General features: G+C 43.5%; 1 protein-coding gene across 1 annotated transcript in view; it reads left to right on the forward strand.

Moving 5' to 3' along the window:
* tubg1 (tubulin, gamma 1) overlaps positions 1–21,887 on the forward strand; it is a 53,523-nt gene that overhangs the window by 28,834 nt on the left and 2,802 nt on the right. Inside the window, exons 3-11 of the mRNA XM_078424419.1 lie at positions 4,448–4,560; positions 6,491–6,658; positions 7,311–7,379; positions 10,811–10,890; positions 13,474–13,600; positions 13,694–13,780; positions 17,115–17,264; positions 20,157–20,309; positions 21,451–21,612. Of these exons, the coding sequence (XP_078280545.1) occupies positions 4,448–4,560; positions 6,491–6,658; positions 7,311–7,379; positions 10,811–10,890; positions 13,474–13,600; positions 13,694–13,780; positions 17,115–17,264; positions 20,157–20,309; positions 21,451–21,612 (1,109 nt within the window). The remainder of the gene's footprint in view (positions 1–4,447; positions 4,561–6,490; positions 6,659–7,310; positions 7,380–10,810; positions 10,891–13,473; positions 13,601–13,693; positions 13,781–17,114; positions 17,265–20,156; positions 20,310–21,450; positions 21,613–21,887) is intronic.

The raw sequence follows: 21,887 nt of genomic DNA on the forward strand, positions 1-21,887 counted from the left end.
CTCGACCCGAAACGTCAACCGTTCCTTCTGTCCAGAGATGCTGCCTGTCCCGCTGAGTTACTCCAGCTTTTTGTGTCTATCTCCACATATATAAACAATAATTGTGCACTTAATATGTGTATAATATATATAGTATTATGAGAGAGAGAGAGAACTTGTTATTATATTTTTTAACAGTGCCATGTTTACATATTCTGTTGTGCTACAGCAAATTTAAAAAAATCATTGCTCTGTAACAATAATATATATAATAATAAAACTCTCTGGAGAACATAGAAACATAGAAAATAGGTGCAGGAGTAGGCCCTTCGAGCCTGCACCGCCATTTAATATGATCATGGCTGATCATCCAACTCAGTATCCCGTACCTGCCTTCTCTCCATACCCCCTGATCCCTTTAGCCACAAGGGCCACATCTAACTCCCTCTTAAATATAGCCAATGAACTGTCCTCAACTACCTTCTGTGGCAGAGAATTCGACAGATTCACCACTCTCTGTGTGTAAAAAAACTTTCTCATCTCGGTCCTAAAAGACTTCTCCCCTTATCCTTAAACTGTGACCCCTTGTTCTGGACTTCCCCAACATCGGGAACAATCTTCCTGCATCTAGCCTGTCCAACCCCTTAAGAATTTTGTAAGTTTCTATAAGATCCCCCCTCAGTCTTCTAAATTCCAGCGAGTACAAGACAAGTCTATCCAGTCTTTCTTCATATGAAAGTCCTGCCATCCCCAGGAATCAATCTGGTAAATTTCTCTGTACTCCCTCTATGGCAAGAATGTATTTCCTCGGATTAAGAGACCAAAACTGTAGGCAATACTCCAGGTGTGGTCTCACCAATGCCCTGTACAACTGCAGCAGAATCTCCCTGCTCCTATACTCAAATCCCCTCGCTATGAATGCTGCCTGCTGCACCTGCATGCCTACTTTCAATGACTGTGCACCACGACACCCAGGTCTCGCTGCATCTCCCCTTCTCCTAATCGGCACCATTCAGATAATAGTCTGCTTTCCTGGTTCTTGCCACCAAAGTGGATAACCTCACATTTATCCACATTATACTGCATCTGCCATGCATTTGCCCACTCACCTAACCTATCCAAGTCGCGTTGCAGCCTCCTAGCATCCTCCTCACAGCTAACACTGCCCCCCAGCTTCGTGTCATCCGCAAACTTGGAGATGTTAGGTAAACTGTTGGGACTGAAGGCAGATAAATGCCCGAACTGATGGTCTGCATCCCAGAGTACTCAAGGAGGTGGCCATGGAAATCGTGGACGCATTGGTGATCTTTTTCCATTGGACTGGAGGGTAGCTAATGTAACCCCATGATCATTTTTAATAGTGGTGCTGGCTCAAAGGGCCATATGGCCTACTCCTGCACTTATTTTGTATGTTTTCTATGTAACTCCAATCAACTTTAGCAAGTTCCTGTCTAATATCAAAGTTGGCCTTGTCCCTATTCAGAATTTTAACTTGTGGGCTTACCCCATTTGTATCTATCTATTTAAAAGTTAGTAGAAAAGTGATCTCTGGTTCCAAAGGGTTCACGAAGGGCACTGTTGTGTAGGAAAATAACTGCAAATGCTGGTACAAATCGAAGGTATCACAAAATTCTGGAGTAACTCAGCGGGTCAGGCAGCATCTCAGGAGAGAAGGAATGGGTGACGTTTCGGGTCGAGACCCTTCTTCACACTGAGGTGAACACTGTGGTCACTTGCCTTCCAAATTACTTAAGAGTAGATTAAGCTTTGTTCTATCCCGTGTGGGCCCCGCCACATATTGTCTGAGGAAACTTTCCTGAACACATTGGACATAGAGTAGACCTACTTCTGCGCCTGTGATCTATTCATCTCTCCTGTAGCACATGTACCCCGAAACATTAAGCTGCCAGTCCTATCCCTCTCTTAGCCGTAATGGCTACAACATCCCCATTACATGTTTATCCACCTTACCCATCAGGTTTCTTGCATTAAAATAAATGCAATTTAATCCAACTGTCCTTTTCCGTTCCCTGCTATGCCATGCCTCTGCTTGTCCACTGAATGTTCATCACTTTGTATACGACTTTTAGCCTTTCACCTACCTCATTGGATCCCACCCAAAGTCAATCTATATAAACCCACCCTTGTAGAACTAGCAAGCCTGCCTGCAAGGATATTGGGTTCCCTTTCAGTTCTGGTGCAAACAATCCCTCTTGTACAGGTCACCTCTGCAACCAGCACAGATACCAATGGTCCAAAAATCTGAACCTCTGTCCCAAGCACCAATGCCTCAGTCACACATTCATCTGTCCTGTCTTCCTGTTCCTATCCTCATTAGTACGTGGCACCAGGAGTAATCTGGAAATCATTACTCTGGAGGTCCTGCTTGTTAACCTTTTACCCAATTCCCTATTTTCATTTTGCAGGACCTCATCCCTTTTCCTACCCATGTCATTTATGCAAATATGCACAAAGACATCCGGCTGCTCACCTTCCCCCTTGAGCCGTGAGAATGTAATGCAACCACTTAGAGATATCCTGGACCCTGGCACCAGGGATGCAGCACGCCACACTGAAGTCTTGATTGCTGCCACAGAATCTCCTGTCTGTTTTAGAGATACAACACAGAAACAGGCCCTTTGACCCACTGAGTCCCGCACCCACCAGAGATCCCCACACCCTAACACGATCCTACACACACTAGGGGCAATTTACAATTTTACCAAAGCCAATGAACCTACAAACCTGTATATTTTTTTAGTGTGGAGGAAACCAGAGTTCCCGCAGAAAACCTCACAGGTCATAGGGAGAAAATACAAACTCCATAGACAGCACCCATGGTCAGGATTGAACCCGGGTCTCTGGCGCTGTAAGGCAATGACTCTACTGTTGCTCCACTGTGCCACCACAGACTTAATGGGCCAAATGGCCTAATTCTGCTCATATAACTTATGAACACACTCATCCCTGACTGGTCATCCCCCCTCCCCTCCCCAACAGTTTCCAAAAGGGTATACCTATTTTGGGCCACAGAGATAACCAGCACCCTTCAACTTCTCCATTTCTCATAGTCATCCACTTACTCTCTTCCTGTACCTTGGGCATTACCAGATTGCTACAACACCTATCGAGGACTCTCTCATCTCCCCAGATGACCCTGAGGTTAGTTCCCAAATGAGGAATGATAGAGCAGCACCTGGACACAATTTCCACAGGTATTGTTACCAGGGGTTTCTCTGATGACCCACATCCTGCAGGAGGAACTTTGCACCATTCTACCTGCCATCATTGCAGCACTAAAACCAAGAGGGGAAAAAAAGCACAGCAGACTTACCTTTACCTACCCCCTTCCCCTTCCTTTCCCCTTCCCCTTCCCCTTTCCCCTTCCCCCCTCCCCTTCCCCCCTCCCCCCTCCCCTTCCCCCCTCCCCCCCTCCCCTTCCCCCTCCCCCCCTCCCCCCCCCCTTCCCCCCTCCCCCCCCCCCTTCCCCCCTCCCCCCCCCCCCTTCCCCCTCCCCCCCCCCCCCTCCCCCCCTCCCCCCTCCCCCCCTCCCCCCTCCCCCCTCCCCCCTCCCCCCCCCCCTCCCCCCCCCTCCCCCCCCCCTCCCCCCCCCCCTCCCCCCCCCCCCCCCTCCCCCCCCCCCCTCCCCCCCCCCCCCTCCCCCCTCCCTCCCCCCTCCCCCCTCCCCCCTCCCCCCTCCCCCCCCTCCCCCCCTCCCCCCCTCCCCCCTCCCCCCCTCCCCCCTCCCCCCTCCCCCCTCCCCCCTCCCCCTCCCCCCTCCCCCCTCCCCCCCTCCCCCCCTCCCCCCTCCCCCCTCCCCCCCCTCCCCCCTCCCCCCCTCCCCCCCTCCCCCCCTCCCCCCTCCCCCCCTCCCCCCTCCCCCCTCCCCCCTCCCCCCTCCCCCCTCCCCCCCTCCCCCCCTCCCCCCCTCCCCCCTCCCCCCTCCCCCCTCCCTCCCTCCCCCCCCTCCCTCCCCCCCTCCCCCCTCCCCCCCTCCCCCCTCCCCCCCTCCTTCCCCCCCTCCCCCCTCCCCTTCCCCCTTCCCCGCCGAAGGACTTATTGTCCACCCTATAGCTGTCCACCCTATAGCTGTCCACCCTATAGCTGTCCACCCTATAGCTGTCCACCCTATAGCTGTCCACCCTATAGCTGTCCACCCTATAGCTGTCCACCCTATAGCTGTCCACCCTATAGCTGTCCACCCTATAGCTGTCCACCCTATAGCTGTCCACCCTATAGCTGTCCACCCTATAGGCTACTACAATCCAGCTTGCCTTATTATTAGCAGCCCAATTTTGATTACTCAACCAATCCAACGGCTGCCTTTTGAAATTTTGTTTGTAAAATTATTATTGAAGTATTATCAAGTGCAAATTTTTTTTTTTATTGGGCAAAGAAAGACAACTTTAATCCAAGTGTAAATTTGGATTTTTGACAGTGACTTTCATTATAATCTTTGTCTTCACAGTTGGTTTTGAATTCTGGAAACAGCTTTGTGCAGAACACGGTATCAGCCCTGAAGGAATTGTTGAAGAATTTGCCACCGAGGGAACAGACAGGAAGGATGTTTTCTTCTACCAGGTATGGACACTGGTCATTTATCTGGTCTTCATACTATAAGCACCAAAGTGCTTTTGGAAGTTCCTGCTTTCGTTTACTTGATGTAGTCATTCACAAATGATGCATTGTTCCTTATTCCCACAACCTCTGAGAAAAGATTGTCCCTTAGCTTCCTATTAAATCTTTCCCCTCTCACCCTACACATATGTCATCTGCTACTTGATTCCCCTACTCTGGATAAATGTGCATTTGCCATAATTATTCCCCTCATGATTTTATACACCACTATAAGATCGCTCACTTGTCAACCTCCTGCACTACAAGGAGTAGAGTGCTACCCTGCACTACCCCTCCCTATGGCTGAGGCCCTAAAGTCCTGGCAATTGGGCAGTGTAGTGGTAGAGTTCCTGCCTTAGAGCACCAGAGACCCAGGTTTGATCCTGACTGCAGGTGCTGTCTGTATGGAGTTTGTACATTCTCCCTGTGACCACATGGGTTTTCTCCAGGTGCTCTGGTTTCCTCCCATACTCTGAAGATGTACAGGTTTATAGGTTAATTGGCTTTGGTAAAAAAAATCATAAATTGTCCCCAGTGTGTAGGATAGTGCTCATGTATGGGGTGACCGCTGGTCAGCATGGACTCGGGCAGAAGGGCCTATTTCCGTGCTGTATCTCTAAAGTCTAAACATCCTCATGATCTTCTGTGCACTCTTTTGAGTTTAACAATATCCTTCCTATAGCAGCATATGTCCAAAACTAAGCACAGCACTCCAAACATAGTCTCACCAACTTCTTGTACAACTGTAACATAACATCTATACTTAATACCCTGACTGATGAAGGCCAATGTACTGAAAACCTTGGCCACCCTATCTACCTGTGATGCCACTTTCAAGGTACTATGCACCTGCACTCCTAGATCCCTCTGCTCTACACCACTTCCCAGGGCCCTGCCATTCACTGTGAAGTTTCTGCCCGGATGTGACTTCCCAAAATTAACTATTCCTCAGCCCATTTGCATTGCTGGTTCAGAGCCAGCTGTAATTTTGATAACCATCTCCGCTATATATGATACCACCCACTTTAGTGTCATCTGCAAATATACTAATTTTGCTTTGTACATTCTTATCCAAATCGTTGATATGAACCATAAACAGCATTTTCTGTGAATAATTCAAGATTGGTGTTTTTTGGTGGGACGAAATTAAGCAGTCGGTGTATGGTGGAGATCAAGCTTTTTTCCAATTGCTATTGTTATGATGTAAATATATAATATTCCTAAATTGAGAACACTGCTGGCAAGGCCATTATTTAATGCTGATACCTAGTTGGCTTGAGAAAATATTGATGGTCTTGTGCAGTTTGTGTAGTCGAGATATTGTGCCGTTTGTGTAGTTGAGATATTCTCACTGCACTGCTCGGTTAGAAAGTGTTGATTTTTGCTGATGTTGGTCAATTAACGTGAATATACATCCAAGTCAGATTAGTGTGCAACTTGGAAAGGGATTTGATAGCAAAGGTGATCCCATACAACTTTGTCTGTTTAGGTTGAACCTCCCATTGCACAATGCCAGTGGCGAAGCATTTAACATTTGTGATCATCAGGAGGCTAGAATTGGAGGAGTGTTTGAATGTTGGAGCAAGTGAAGAGTCGAGAGTCAAGAGTGTTTAATTATAATAAGCACCGAGAATAGAATAATAACATCCTTATTTGCTGAAGCTTTACAGGCCCATTTAAAAAAACCACAACAAATAAATATACAATAATAATTACATAATGAATTATCAGTAACACTTGGCAACTAGACCATAATAGTGCAAACCGAAGTAGATGGTGCAACCAAAACAAAGTCCATTGTTTTATGAATTAAATGCCTGTGGATAGTTGAATTCCTCTGTTATAAAATTTCTACATTTCAATGAACATTTGAGCTTCATGTATGTTTATGCAGGCAGATGATGAGCATTATATCCCAAGAGCTGTGCTGTTGGACTTGGAGCCTCGTGTGATTCATTCCATCCTGAATTCCCCTTATGCCAACCTGTACAATCCAGAGAACATCTACCTGTCGGAGCATGGTGGAGGTGCAGGTAATAACTGGGCCAGTGGCTACTCACAGGTGGGTACGGCTAACATAATTACAACAATACATTGGTTATTTGACAATTGCAGTCTGTATTGTGTTTACACACAAGGAAACTCAAGGCTTTGTACCTGATTGCGTGAAATATTTATGATGGTAATAGACAATAGGTGCAGGAGTAGGCCATTCGGCCCTTCGAGCCAGCACCACCATTCAATGTGATCATGGCTGATCATTCTCAATCGGTACCCTGTTCCTGCCTTCTCCCCAATACTCCAGATGTGATCTTACCAGGGCCCTATGCAACTGCAGAAGAACCTCTTTATTCCTATACTCCTAATCCTCTCGTTATGAAGGCCAACATGCCATTAGCTTTCTTTACTGCCTGCTGTACCTGCATTCCAGCTTTCAGTGACTGGTGTACAAGGACACCCAGGTCTCGCTGCACTTCCCCCTTACCTAGAAAAGATCTGGTTGGAAGTAATAATTGCAGCATGACAGAACGTTGGATACTGGCTAAAGGGGATTGGGTAGAATTTAGATTTTGGGTGCTATCGTTCTTTAAATTGCATGTTTTATTATCCTTGTGGCAGATCACTAGATTGTTGTTTTAATTGTCAGGTTAGCTGCCATGAAAAGATGTCATTTATTTTTGAGAACTATGATCAAGTCATTTTTCTCTGCATAGGGTGAAAAAATCCACGAGGATATTTTTGATATTATTGATCGAGAGGCTGACGGAAGTGACAGTTTGGAGGTGAGTCCACACTTAAAATGTATTCTTCCATATTCATGTAATCATACAGCGCAGATAGGGGCCGACAGCCCTCCTCATTAGTACTATTGCCAGCTGCCTGCAATAGGTCCATGTCGTCTCTCTGCCTTTCCTGTTTCAAATTACTTTCCAAATGACCTTCATACATTTGATTAGATCTGCCCCTGATCTGACAACTATCACCTTCTGTGGAAAAACTTTCTTCTCAGGCTTCCTTTAAATTTCGTACCTTAAACCTGTCCTCACTAATTCTAGATTCACCTATCCTGCAAAAATGACTCTGAGTATCTAGCCTATCTATGCCTCTGATAGCGATACCCCTCAGCCTGCTATGCACTGGTGAGAATAAAGCCAGTCTAATCTAATTTCCTGTAACTAGAGACAATAGACAATAGGTGCAGGAGTCGGCCATTCGGCCCTTCGAGCCAGCACCGCCATTCAATGTGATCATGGCTGATCATTCTCAATCAGTACCCCGTTCCTGCCTTCTCCCCATATCCCCTGACTCCGCTAGCTTAAGAGCTCGATCTAGCTCTCTCTTGAATACATTCAGAAAATTGGCCTCCACTGCCATCTGAGGCAGAAAATTCCACAGATTCACAACTCTCTGACTGAAAAGGTTTTTCCTCGTCTCCGTTCTAAATGGCCTACCCCTTATTCTTAAACTGAGGCCCCTGGTTCTGGACTCCCCCAACATTGGGAACATGTTTCCTGCCTCTAACGTGTCCAACCCCTTAATAATCTTATACGTTTCGATAAGATTCCCTCTCATCCTTCTAAATTCCAGTGTATACGAGCCTAGTCGCTCCAGTCTTTCAACATATGACAGTCCCTCCATTCTGGGAATTAACCTAGTAAACCTATGCTGCACGCCCTCAATAGCAAGAATATCCTTCCGCAAATTTGGAGACCAAAACTGCACACTGTACTCCAGGTGTGGTCTCACTAGGGCCCTGTACAACTGCAGAAGGACCTCTTTGCTTCTATACTCAACTCCTCTTGTTATGAAGGCCAACATTCCATTGGCTTTCTTCACTGCCTGCTGTACCTGCATGCTTACTTACAGTGACTGATGCACTAGGACACCCAGATCTCGTTGTACTTCCCCTTTTCCTAACTTGACACCATTCAGATAATAATCTGCCTTCCTATTCTTACCACCAAAGTGGATAACCTCACACTTATCCACATTAAACTGCAAGTCATTGATGTATATTGTAAATAGCTGCGGTCCCAGCACCGAGCCTTGCGGCACCCCACTAGTCACTGCCTGCCATTCTGAAAGGGACCCATTTATCCCCACTCTTTGCTTTCTGTCTGTCAACCAATTTTCTATCCATGTCATTACCTACCTCCAATACCATGCGCTCTAATTTTGCCCACCAATCTCCTATGTGGGACCTTGTCGAAGGCTTTCTGAAAGTCGAGGTACACCACATCCACTGGCTCTCCCCTGTCAATTTTCATAGTTACATCCTCAAAAAATTCCAGAAGATTAGTCAAGCATGATTTCCCCTTCGTAAATCTGTGCTGACTCAGAACAATCCTGTTACTACTATCCAAATGCTCCGCAATTTCGTCTTTTATAATTAACTCCAGCATCTTCCCCACCACTGATGTCAGACTAACTGGTCTATAATTTCCCGTTTTCTCTTTCCCTCCTTTCTTAAAAAGTGGGATAACATTAGCTACCCTCCAATCCACAGGAACTGACCCTGAATCTATAGAACATTGGAAAATGATCACCAATGCGTCCACAATTTCTAGAGCTACCTCCTTAAGTACCCTGGGATGCAGACCATCAGGTCTTGGGGATTTATCAGCCTTCAGTCCCATCAGTCTACCCAAAACTTTTTCCTGCCTAATGTGGATTTCCTCTAGTTCCTCCGTCACCTTAGGATCTCTGGCCACTAGAACATCTGGGAGATTGTTTGTATCTTCCTTAGTGAAGACAGATCCGAAGTACCGGTTCAACTCGACTGTCATTTCCTTGTTCCCCATAATAAATTCCCCTGCTTCTGTCTTCAAGGGTTCCTACATTTGCCTTGACTATTTTTTTCCTCTTTACATACCTAAAAAAGCTTTTACTATCCTCCTTTATATTATTGGCTAGTTTACCCTCGTACCTCATCTTTTCACCCCGTATTGCCTTTTTAGTCATCTTCTGTTGCTCTTTAAAAGAGTCCCAATCCTCTGGCTTCCCACTCTTCTTTGCTATGTTATAGTTCTTCTCTTTTATTTTTATGCTGTCCTTGACTTCCCTTGTCAGCCACGGGAGCCTCTTACTCCCCTTAGAATCTTTCCTCCTCTTTGGGATAAATTGATCCTGCAACTTCTGCATTATTCCCAGGAAAACCTGCCATTGCTGTTCCACCGTCTTCCCTGCTAGGGCCTCCTTCCAGTCAATTTTGCCAGCTCCTGCCTCATGCCTCTGTAATCCCCTTTGCTATACTGTAATACTGACACTTCCGATTTTCCCTTCTCCCTCTCAATTTCTAGAGTAAAACTTAACATATTGTGGTCACTGCCTCCTAATGGCTCCAGGCAGCATCTTGGTAAATCTCTTCTACATTTTCTAGTGCTACCACATTCTTCCTATAGTGTGATAACCAGAATTGTACATAATACTCCAAGCAAAGTCTAATCATTGTTTTGTACAGCTGCAGCGTAATGTCCCAATTCTTACACTCCATGCTTGACCTATGAAGTCAAGCAAGTCAAATACCTTGGGTTTGAAGAAGGGTCTCGACCTAAAACGTCACTCATTCCTTCTCTCCAGAGATGCTGCCTGTCCCACTGAGTTACTCCAGCATTTTGTGTTTACCTTAAGTCAAATACCTTTTTCACTACGCTATCCACCTGCGTTGTCTGTTTCAGAGAGCTGTGGAATGCATTCACAAAGTCTCTGCGTATATTAATGCTCTGCCATTTAGATTACATGCACTACCAGAGTTTAGAATTCACAAGGCATTTTTTAATTAAACTATGCAGTAGTTCAAATAAGCTTTGAAGACCAATGGGATGGATTTGTCGGCTGCTGCAGGAACCTTCCTAGTTAATGACTGCATTTCCAACTTGAGAAGTATTTGGGTTACAAATAGCTCTCCGGAATGTCACCTTACTGAACCTGTGGAGGACATTGAGTGCTGGTGAACCGCAAAGCTTATTTGAACTACTGCATAGTTTAATTAAAAAATGCCTTGTGAATTCTAAACTCTGGTAGTGCATGTAATCTAAATGGCAGAGCATCAATGCCCTGACCTATAAATGTAAATGTACCATATGCATTTTTTACCACTCCATCTACTTGTGTTGCCACTTTCATGGAGCTAGATTTCAGCTTTGACTCAATTCCATGAAGCTGGTTATTTAAATGAAATTTAAATCATTTTTGATTGTGTTTTCACCGACAGGGTTTTGTTCTATGTCATTCCATTGCTGGTGGGACAGGTTCTGGTTTGGGTTCCTACCTCTTGGAGAAGTTAAATGACAGGTGAGTAATAATAATAATAATAATAATAATATGCCTTTATTGTCATTCAAAATGAATTGAAGGAAAATCATTTGCCACGCAGCCACAACAGTACAGAGTAAAAGACACAAGACACACAATTTTAACACAAACATCCATCACAGTGACTCCCCCTCACTGTGATGGAAGGCATCACAGCCTCTCTTCCCCCATGCTTCTCCCACGGACAGATAGTTCGACTTCTGCCGAGGCTCCCGACTCGCGGAGCCCCCGCAAGTAGATGGAAGGCCCCGCGGCCGAGCGACGAAAAGTCCCGCGACCGAGCCACGCCAGGTGATGGAAGGCCCCGCGACCGAGCCGCGCCGGGCGATGGAAGGCCCCGCGACCGAGCCGCGCGATGGAAGGTCCCGCGGCTGCGCCGGGCCACGGTCCTGCAAGCGGGTCGATCAAGCCCTCCGATGGGGTGGTGGAAGCCGCCACGGCTGGAGCCGGTCGCCAGCCAGGGACCTGCGAGCACCCGATGTTGCAGTCCACAGGGCCCGTGGCCGAGCCTCCGAAAGTCGGCCAGCTCCGAGATGGTAAGTCCAGGCCCTGCGACTGGAGCCCTCAGGATTTATCCCAGCTGGAGGCCGCCCACTCCACGGTGTTGGGCCGCAGCACGACGGAGATACGACTCGGAAAAGGTTCGCATCTCCGTCGAGGAAGAGATTTTTAAAAAGAAAGGTTTCCCCCATCCCCCCACCACTCCCCACATATACACAGCTAAAAATAGACTACTATACATAATTCTATTAAAACACTAACACATAGACAAAAAAAGACAAACAGACTGCCGGCGAGCCGCAGCCGCTTGGCAGCACAGCCACTTCCAGACGAATATAAGTCAAATGAATATAAGTGACTGTTGTAGACTGAGATTGGAATTGGAAGGCTTGGAAGCAGTACACAAGTCTTAAGACATTGGTTTATTAAAGTAATGGTCGCCATACTGCTGGAAGGATATAACTAAGCTAGAGTGGATGCAAAATAATTCACAATGTTGTTGCTGGGACTGAATTATAACGTGAGGCTGGATAGGCTGGGACTGTATCCCTTGTAGAGAAGGATGCTGTGGGGCATAGATAAAGTGGGTGAGGCACAGTCTTTTTCCCTGAATAGGAAAGTCTAAAGCTAGAGCGCATAGGTTTAAAGTGAGGAAAGATTTAATGAGGTCCTGAGAGGCAACCATTTCATATAGAGGGTGGTGGTTATATCATATCATATCATATCATATCATATCATATACATACAGCCGGAAACAGGCCTTTTCGGCCCTCCAAGTCCGTGCCGCCCAGTGATCCCCATACATTAACACTATCCTACACCCACTAGGGACAATTTTTACATTTACCCAGCCAATTAACCTACATACCTGTACGTCTTTGGAGTGTGGGAGGAAACCGAAGATCTCGGAGTAAACCCACGCAGGTCACGGGGAGAACGTACAAACTCCTTACAGTGCAGCACCCGTAGTCAGGATCGAACCTGAGTCTCCGGCGCTGCATTCGCTGTAAAGCAGCAACTCTACCGCTGCGCTACCATGGAGTGAGTTGCTCGAGGAAATGGTAGAAGCAGGTATAATTATGTTTAAAAAACATTTGAACAGGTTTATCGATAGGAAAGGTTTGGAGGGATACGGGACTAGCTCAGGAAGGCTCCTTGGACAATTTTCCCGAGATGCTGCATGACCCGCTGGGTTACTCCAGCATTGTGTGTCTACCTTCCTTGGACAATGAGTTGGCTTGAAGGGACTGTCTCCATGCTGCATGATTTAACGTCCCTATCAATTCCACTCTCCCCTTTCACAACATTCCTTAATTCTACTCTGAATTGTATACTTGACAAATTATCATCTACAGTCCTTGGAACAGAGGATTTCACAGCCCTGTTTGAAGAAATATCTCCTGTCATCATTCCCAAATACATTACCTCATGTGTAGACTACGAGCCCTTTATCTAAATACCAGTCCTTTGTTTTATAATTCCAGAGATTAATCTGCTTTCTGATACACCACAATAATTAAATGCCCTTATCCTGATAGTGACAAACACAAAAGGTAGCGGCTTTGCAAGCATAATTTCCTTTTCATAAGCACATATTGGCCAAACCCAGTTCTGTTGTTGTTATTTTAAATGCCCTTCTACTACTTCCTTAATAAATTATAGCCTTTCCCATGTTATTGAAGTCAGGTTAACTGGCCCATAGTTCTCTTTTTTATTCTCCCTTTTATAAAGTATTGAATTTACAGCAGTTGCCTTCTAGTCTGCAGCAGCTGCATCAGCTTCTATGAAATTTGGGAAGATAACAACTAATACCTCCTCTCTCTCTCCTTAGCTGCCGCCATCAAACTCTGCGATGTAGATTGAAAGGTCTTGCAGATTTATCATATGTGAATCGCATTTGTTTCTCTAAGACTAATGTTTCACCAACAATACTTTATTTGAGTTTCTCAATCTCTACAAATGTTTAGGGAGGAAAACCAATGTTATTTATCAGAATTTGAAAGTCTGACTATTCTGAATTGCAAACCTATTAAATCTATTAAACCTATTAAATCTCCGAAGGTACCCAAAGAAGTTGGTTCAGACTTACTCTGTATTCCCTAATCAAGATGAGATGAGTGATGTTGTTGTGCAGCCTTATAATTCGCTGTTAACACTGAAGAGACTAACTCAAAATGCAGACTGTGTGGTGAGTAACTTCAAGTGGAATGTTTCAACTTGTGGCAAGCTGTGGTTTGCTGTTTTGGACTGAGCTCTGAGCTGCTATTCTGTATTTTCAAAGGTTGTTCTTGACAACACAGCACTAAATCGGATTGCAACAGACAGGCTTCATATTCAGAAACCTTCCTTTTCTCAGATCAACCAGTTGGTAAGTAAATAACTAGATTAGAGATCTACAAAGCATTGCTTAATGCACATAGAATTGGGAGGTTAATTAAAGAAAAAAGAAAAGGTGGTGTAAAAATAATTTTTTTTTAAAAATAAATTTTTTTTGAAAAGCATATGTACAGATAGAAATAAAAGACAAATTTGTTACAAATTTCTTACATAGCTTCAATTTTTAAATTTTAAAAGAGAGAAAATAAAAAATAAAGAAGAAAAAAAAAAACTATAAACTATTGGGAAGAGAGAATATTTTTTTTTTTTTAAAGGTATAACTATAAAAATTAAAGGGGGTAGATCCGGGAGACAATAACCACAGTTGTACATCCAACCCTAAACTCAAGTTTCAACTTTTAATTTTAAATTTGTATTTTAGTCCTGTGTCAAATCCATTTACTTTTCTAAAAATTCAATAAATGGAGACCATATTTTAAAAAATAAATCAGGTTTGTCAATTAAGGCAAATCTTATTTTTTCCAAATGCAGGGTCTCTGTCATTTCCGTAGTCCACATTTTAATTGTGGGGGTTATTGGTTTTTTCCAAAATTTAAGTATTAATTTTTTCACAGTTATTAAACCGTAATCAAGAAAATGTACCTGACTTGTTGTAAAGTTTGTAGTATGTTCTGATAATCCTAATATAATTAATTTTGGATCCATATCCAATTGCTTGTCGATAACTTTAGAAACTATTTAAAAAATATCCAACCAAAAATTTTGCGTTTTTATGCAAGTTACGAAAGTATGAGTTAAATTAGCTTCTTGAAATTGACATTTATCACAAATAGGAGAGATACTAGGAAAAATCCTATTTAATTTCGTCTTCGAATAATGTAATCTATGTATTATTTTTAATTGTATTAAGGAATGTCTAGTATTTAATGAACATTGGTGTATATGTTGTAAACTTTCATCCCATATATCTTGCATTATGAGTTGGTTCAATTCGTCCTCCCATGCTCGTCTATATGATTCTGATGACGGAATGTCAGTATCTAGGAGAGTATTATAAATAAAGGATATTAATTTATTTGAATTATAATGTCGATTCAGGCATACATCAAGAGTTTCTGGACCTCTAAATTTATATTCTTGCATGTATAATTTTACATAATCTCTAAGTTGTAAATATCTAAAATAATTATTAACATGTAATCCGTACTTCTGCTGTAACTCCTGAAAAGAAAGAAAAGTTCCCTTATGATAAAGATCTCCCACCCTTTTAATTCCATAACTTTTCCATTGAGCAAATCCTCTATCTAAGACAGACGGTTTAAAAGAAGGGTTATTCGCAATAGGGAGGAAAGCAGATAATTTACTCAGTTTTAAAGTAAGTTTTAATTGTTTCCAGGTACGGATAACACTGTGTATAATCGGGTTACCTCCATATGTTTTTTTATTTAAATTTATTGGGGCTAAGAGGATCGCACCAATATCAAATGGTAAACAATCCTCTTTCTCCATCTTTAACCAATCCGGTTGTTGATCAGTTTCATCCAACCAGCAGGTTATATTTTTAATGTTAACCGCCCAATAATAAAATAAGAAGTTAGGTAAGGCAATTCCTCCATTAGTTTTAGACTTACATAGATGTCTTTTATTTATTCTATGAGTCTTGTAGTCCCAAATAAAATTAGTAATAATTGAATCGATTTTTAAAAAAACCTTTTTGGAAGATAGATCGGAATTGCTTGTAAAAATAATTTAATCGGGGCAGGATGTTCATTTAAATATCAAAACTGACTATAGGAATTCCTTATAAGAAAATAACTGCAGATGCTGGTACAAATCGAAGGTATTTATTCACAAAGTGCTGGAGTAACTCAGCAGGTCGGGCAGCATCTTGAGAAGGAATGGGTGACGTTTTGGGTCGAGACCCTTCTTCAGACTGATGTCGGGGGCGGGACAAAGGAAGGATGTAGGTGGAGACAGGAAGATAGAGGGAGATCTGGGAAGGAGGAGGGGAAGAGAGGGACAGAGGAACTATCTAAAGTTGGAGAAGTCGATGTTCATACCAAGGGGCTGCAAACTGTCCAGGCGAAATATGAGGTGCTGTTCCTCCAATTTCCGGTGGGCCTCACTATGGCACTGGAGGAGGCCCATGACAGAAAGGTCAGACTGGGAATGGGAGGGGGGTTAATGCGGACCAAGCGCAGGTGTCCAGCGAAGCGATCGCCGAGCCTGCACTTGGTTTCGCCGATGTAAATAAGTTGGCATCTAGAGCAGCAGGAATTCCTTCATGTAATTCCTGCAGACACATGATCCCTCATATCATAACAAGGAAACTACAGATGTTGATTTATACCAAAGAAAAACAAAATGCTGGGGTAACTCAGGCTCAGGGTTGTCCCTTTCAATTGGAGCACCAAAAGTCACCATCTCTGACAATGTAGCACTCCCTGCCCCTAGGTGGCACTGCAGCCCTTCCACTGCCTGGCACTGTCCCCAGTGACTTCTCCTGCAGCCATTCCACTGCCTGGCACTGACCCCAGTGACTTCTCCTGCAGCCCTTCCACTGCCTGGCACTGCCCCCCAGTGACTGCTCCTGCAGCCCTTCCACTGCCTGGCAGTGACCCCAGTGACTTCTCCTGCAGCCCTTCCACTGCCTGGCACTGCCCCCCAGTGACTGCTCCTGCAGCCCTTCCACTGCCTGGCACTGCCCCCCAGTGACTGCTCCTCCACCTGAATGCTGGCAACAGTCAAGAGTATTTTATTATCAAATATCCCAGATAGAACAATGAAATTCTTGCTTGCTGCAGCACAACAGAATATGTAAACATAGTACACTGTAAACAATATAATAAACGAGAGAGAAAAAAGTTCATTGTGTATATATACACATACGAGTACACACACACACGTACACACATGGATACACACAAAAAAAAAAACAATAGTAGTTTAATCATAACAATAATAGTCTACTGTACTGCTATTGTTACTGCTGCCGCCCACTGACTTTCCCAGCTTAATGTTTCAGCTGCGGGACTTTTGGATCGGAATAAAAAGTGAACGGAAGCACGGCTGACACATTAGTCCTTTGGCATTATGGTGTGGAAGCACAGCTCGGGGAGGGGACTCTCATAGAGGGTAATCTAATGTTGAAATGCAGTTTTATGGGCAGCTGTAATTATCTTGCAGCCTTGATCTGGTCAAGTTAATTATTTTCTTGGGTTTGTTCTGATGAATGGATGCTCCTATTTATTGCTTCCCAACACCAAAGCTTTGATTGGCTTCTGTTTAGTTGTACCCAGCTAGTGTATTGATGTTTTAATGATTTTAGCTGCAGTGTGACTTTGTGTTGTGATTTTGTTTCATAGGTGTCCACCATCATGTCTGCAAGTACCACCACACTACGGTACCCTGGCTATATGAATAATGATCTAATCGGATTGATTGCTTCCCTCATTCCCACTCCAAGGCTTCATTTTCTCATGACTGGTTATACTCCGCTTACCACAGATCAATCAGTACGTGGTGATTGGTTTTATGTCTTAAATTATGTTTGATGTAACAACAATTAATTTGTTTGTCATGTAGTGGCTTGTATCTTCAAGGGCCAATGTGCTCCACTATTCTGACCTGTTGTTTGTATATATGTTCCATGGCATTTGTGCTGGTGAAGATTTTAAATCTTCATATTGCCATCTTCATTAGGGATGAAGGTGTCAGTGAAATTTGTCATTAAAGTCACTTTGATACAACAGGATTTAAAAAAATAAGAACAATGTGTCAATTTGGTTTACGCGACCCTCTAATTTTTTTTCCAAAGTGACTCCTCCCCCTAGAAAATAGTGTAGATCACTATCATAGAATCATACAGGCCCTTTGGCCCAACTTGACCACACAAACTAACGTGTTCCATCCAAACTAGTCCCACTTGCCTGCGTTTAGACCATGTCCCTCTAAACCTGTCCTATCCATGTGCCTGTCTAATTGTTTCTTAAACATAGCGATAATCCCTGTCTCAACTACCTCCTCCAGCAGCTCTTTCCATACACCTACCACCTTTTGTGTGAGAAAGTTACCCCTCAGATTCTTATAAAATCTTTCCCCCTTCACCTTAAACATATAAGAACATGCAAACTCCACACAGACAACACCCGATATCAGGATCGAACCCGAATCTTTGGTGCTGTGAGGCAGCAATTCTACCAGCTGTGCCATTGTGCCGCCCTAGTTCTGTGCTCATGCTAATACTGATTAAGATGGTGGTCTGAGGGGCTTGTGCATGAATTTATATACTGTGCCCTCCATAATGTTTGGGAGAAAGACCCATCATTTATTTATTTGCCTCTGTACTCCACAATTTGAGATTTGTAATAGAAAAAATCACATGGAGTTAAAGTGCACTTTGTCAGATTTTATTAAAGGGTGTTTTTTATACATTTTGGTTTCACCATGTAGAAATTACAGCTGTATTTATACATAGTCCCCCCCATTTCAGGGCACCATAATGTTTGGGACACATGGCTTCACAGGTGTTTGTAATTGCTCAGGTGTGTTCAAATGCCTCCTTAATGCAGGTATAAGAGACCTCCCAGCACCTAGTCTTCCTCAGTCTTTTCATCACCTTTTGAAACTTTTATTGCTGTTTATCAACATGAGGACCAAAGTTGTGCCAATGAAAGTCAAAGAAGCCATTATGAGACTGAGAAACAAGAATAAAACGTTAGAGACATCGGCCAAACCTTAGGTTTACCAAAATCAACTGTTTGGAACATCATTAAGAAGAAAGAGAGCACTGGTGAGCTTACTAATCGCAAAGGGACTGGCAGGCCACAGCTGATGGCAGAAGAATTATCTCTATAATAAATAAAAATTCCCAAACACCTGTCCGACAGATCAGAAACACTCTTCAGGAGTCAGGTGTGGATTTGTCAATGACCACTGTCCGCAGGAGACTTCATGAACAGAAATACCGAGGGTACACGGCAAGATGCAAACCACTGCTGACCGCAAATAGGATGGCCGGGATACAGTTTGCCAAGAAGTTCTTAAAAGAGCAACCACCGTTCTGGAAAAAGGTCTTGTGGACAGATGAGATGAGGATTAGCTTATATTAGATAGCAAGAGCAAAGTATGGAGGAGGGAAGGAACTGCCCAAGATCCAAAGCATACCACCTCATCTGTGAAACACGGTGGTGGGGGTGTTATGGCCTGGGCATGTAAAGCTGCTGAAGGTACTGGCTCACTTATCTTCATTGATGATACAACTGCTGATGGTAGTAGCATAATGAATTCTGAAGTGTATAGACACAAGCTATCTGCTCAAGTTCAAACAAATGCCTCAAAACTCATTGGCCAGCGGTTCATTCTACAGCAAGACAATGATCCCAAACATACTGCTAAAGCAACAAAGGATTTTTTCAAACCTAAAAAAACGGTCAATTCTTCAGTGGCCAAGTCACTCACCCGATCTGAACTCAATTGAGCATGCCTTTTATATGCTGAAGAGAAAACTGAAGGGGACTAGCACCCCAAACAAGCATAAGCTTAAAGATGGCTGCAATACAGGCCTGGCAGAGCATCACCAGAGAAGACACCCAGCATCTGGTGATGTCCATGAATCGCAGACTTCAAGCAGTCATTGCATGCAAAGGAAATGCAACAAAACACTAAACATGACTACTTTCATTTACATGACATTGCTATGTCCCAAACATTATGGTCGCTGATATGGTGGTGGGGGGGGGGGGGGGAGCACTATGTATAAATACTGCTGTAATTTCTACATGGTGAAACCAAAATGTATAAAAATGGCATTTATTAAAATCTGGCAATGTGCACTTTAACCACACGCAATTTTTTTTCTCTTACAAATCTCAAATTATGAAGTACAGAGGCAAATAAATAAATGATGGGTCTTTGTCCTAAACATTATGGAGGGCATTGTAGGTTATGTTCAAGCACTCTTGATAGCAAATGGTGTCTTGCAACTGTGTAAGTTATGACAATATCAGAGTGAATGGTCCTCCCATAAGATAGGGTGTAGTACTGATCTTCCAACCTACCTCATTGTGGATCTTGGAATTTTCTCTGTAACTCTAACACCATAATGTATGTAACATTACCTACTGCGCGCTGCTATTTGTGTTGCCTGTTGTCCTTGTTTATTTCTTGATAGTACTAATATGATTTGATCAGATAGTACGCAAGCATAACTTTTCACTGTATCTCGATATACATGACAATAATAAACCATCAAAAACCAAGACTAGATATATTTGCCTTTTTTAATGAGAAACTAGTTAGTTTTGGCTCTATTTCTGTTCACTGATTCTATGCTACTTTTGTTCAAAGGGAGGGATAGAAAATTACAACTCGCTAATTTTTAAAACTAGTGCATCTTTTGTCCTCAGGTGGCAAGTGTACGTAAAACTACGGTCCTGGACGTCATGCGAAGACTGTTGCAACCAAAGAATGTGATGGTGTCCACTGGCAGGGACAGGCAAACTAACCACTGTTACATTGCCATCCTCAACATTATCCAAGGGGAAGTGGACCCTACTCAGGTAAGATTATAGAGTTAGAACCTCATCAAGTTAAGAATGGGTATAGAAACTCTCCACATCCATAAAGGCAGCACTCGACCTACTCTGGGCAAATGACTGAAGTGTCAGTGAGGGCACACTTTGAGAGCCGTGACTATAATTCTATTAATTTTAAAATAGTTGTGGAGAGAAGGCACACTAATAAATTAAAATCTAAATTGGTGAAAGGCTGATTTTGATGGCATAAGACAGGAACTTGATTGATTGGGAAAGGCTGTTATCAGGTAAATGAAAGTAGGATCAGTTACTGAAATGTGCAAAGAAATGGCAGATACAGTTTACTCCAAGGAAGGTCTGATGAAGGGTCTCAACTCGAAACGTCACATATTCCTTTTCTCCAGAGATGCAGCCTGACGCCAGCATTTTGTGTCTATAATCATTTTCAGCGAGCAAGTTTATTGATGTAAGAGAAAAGAATACAAATAATGGCAAGTCCTTTAATAACATTGATCTTGGGACCCAAATCCATAACCCTCCCCCAAAAGTGGCAACATGAGAGAGTAGAGTGGTAACGATGGCATACGTATGCTTGCCTTCATCGGTTCACATGAAGACTGGCAGAGTTATTGAAGGTGTGAAAGCTAATCATGGGGTGTAGGGAAATATCCGTGTGGTGATGATATGGGCTGAAAATGGCAGATAGTGTTTAATACAAATTAATATGGTTATGCAATTTGGGAGCACTAATGAGCTTAGGGCACATGCCATGAATGGAAGGGTTTTGGTGGGACTGAGGAACAAAGCCACCTCTGTGTGTAAGTCCACAGATACCTGAGGGTGGTAATGCAGGTGCGTAATGACAATAGGAAGGCATATGGGACACTGCCCTTCATCAGTCAGGGCATTAAATACAAGGTAGGAGGTTATGTTCTGGGCAATAATCATAATCATACTTTATTCGCCAAGTATGTTTTCCAACATATGAGGAATCATCAACTAAAAGCAACGAGATGTTTCTCATGGTCTCGTGTCTTGGACTTACTGCCCTGTATTGCTTGTCATTAAGTGAGAGCACTTTAAATAAAAGTGCTTTTTGCTGCATCAAGGTGATCACAGATGCAATAGGATTATGTTTTCACTCTAAGCCACATTCTTTAAATAGGTCCATAAAAGTCTGCAAAGAATACGAGAGCGAAAGTTGGCCAACTTCATACCTTGGGGACCGGCTAGTATTCAAGTGGCATTGTCACGGAAGTCTCCATACCTGCCGTCAGCTCACCGTGTCAGTGGGCTTATGATGGCCAATCATACCAGCATCTCCTCAGTAAGTATCAGTATCTTTGTGGTTGACAGGTGACAGTTCTAATAGTTTTATTCTTATTGTCTGGCAATGTGTTTGCATTTCTGTGATTAAATTGTTGATGTGCAGTGGAAAGTGAAATAAATGACTGAGAGTAAAGAACACTTTATAAACAAATTCTGTTCAACAAGACAGTAAATGGGTTAGATCTTACACCCACTGGTGCATTGGCTGAGCTCACTGGTCATTTGCTATTGGGAGTGCACCATTCCTTGCAGTGTGCTGCCAGGGGTGGAAAG

Source organism: Rhinoraja longicauda, chromosome 29 (assembly GCF_053455715.1).
Source record: "Rhinoraja longicauda isolate Sanriku21f chromosome 29, sRhiLon1.1, whole genome shotgun sequence".
NCBI classification, from domain to species: domain Eukaryota; kingdom Metazoa; phylum Chordata; class Chondrichthyes; order Rajiformes; family Arhynchobatidae; genus Rhinoraja; species Rhinoraja longicauda.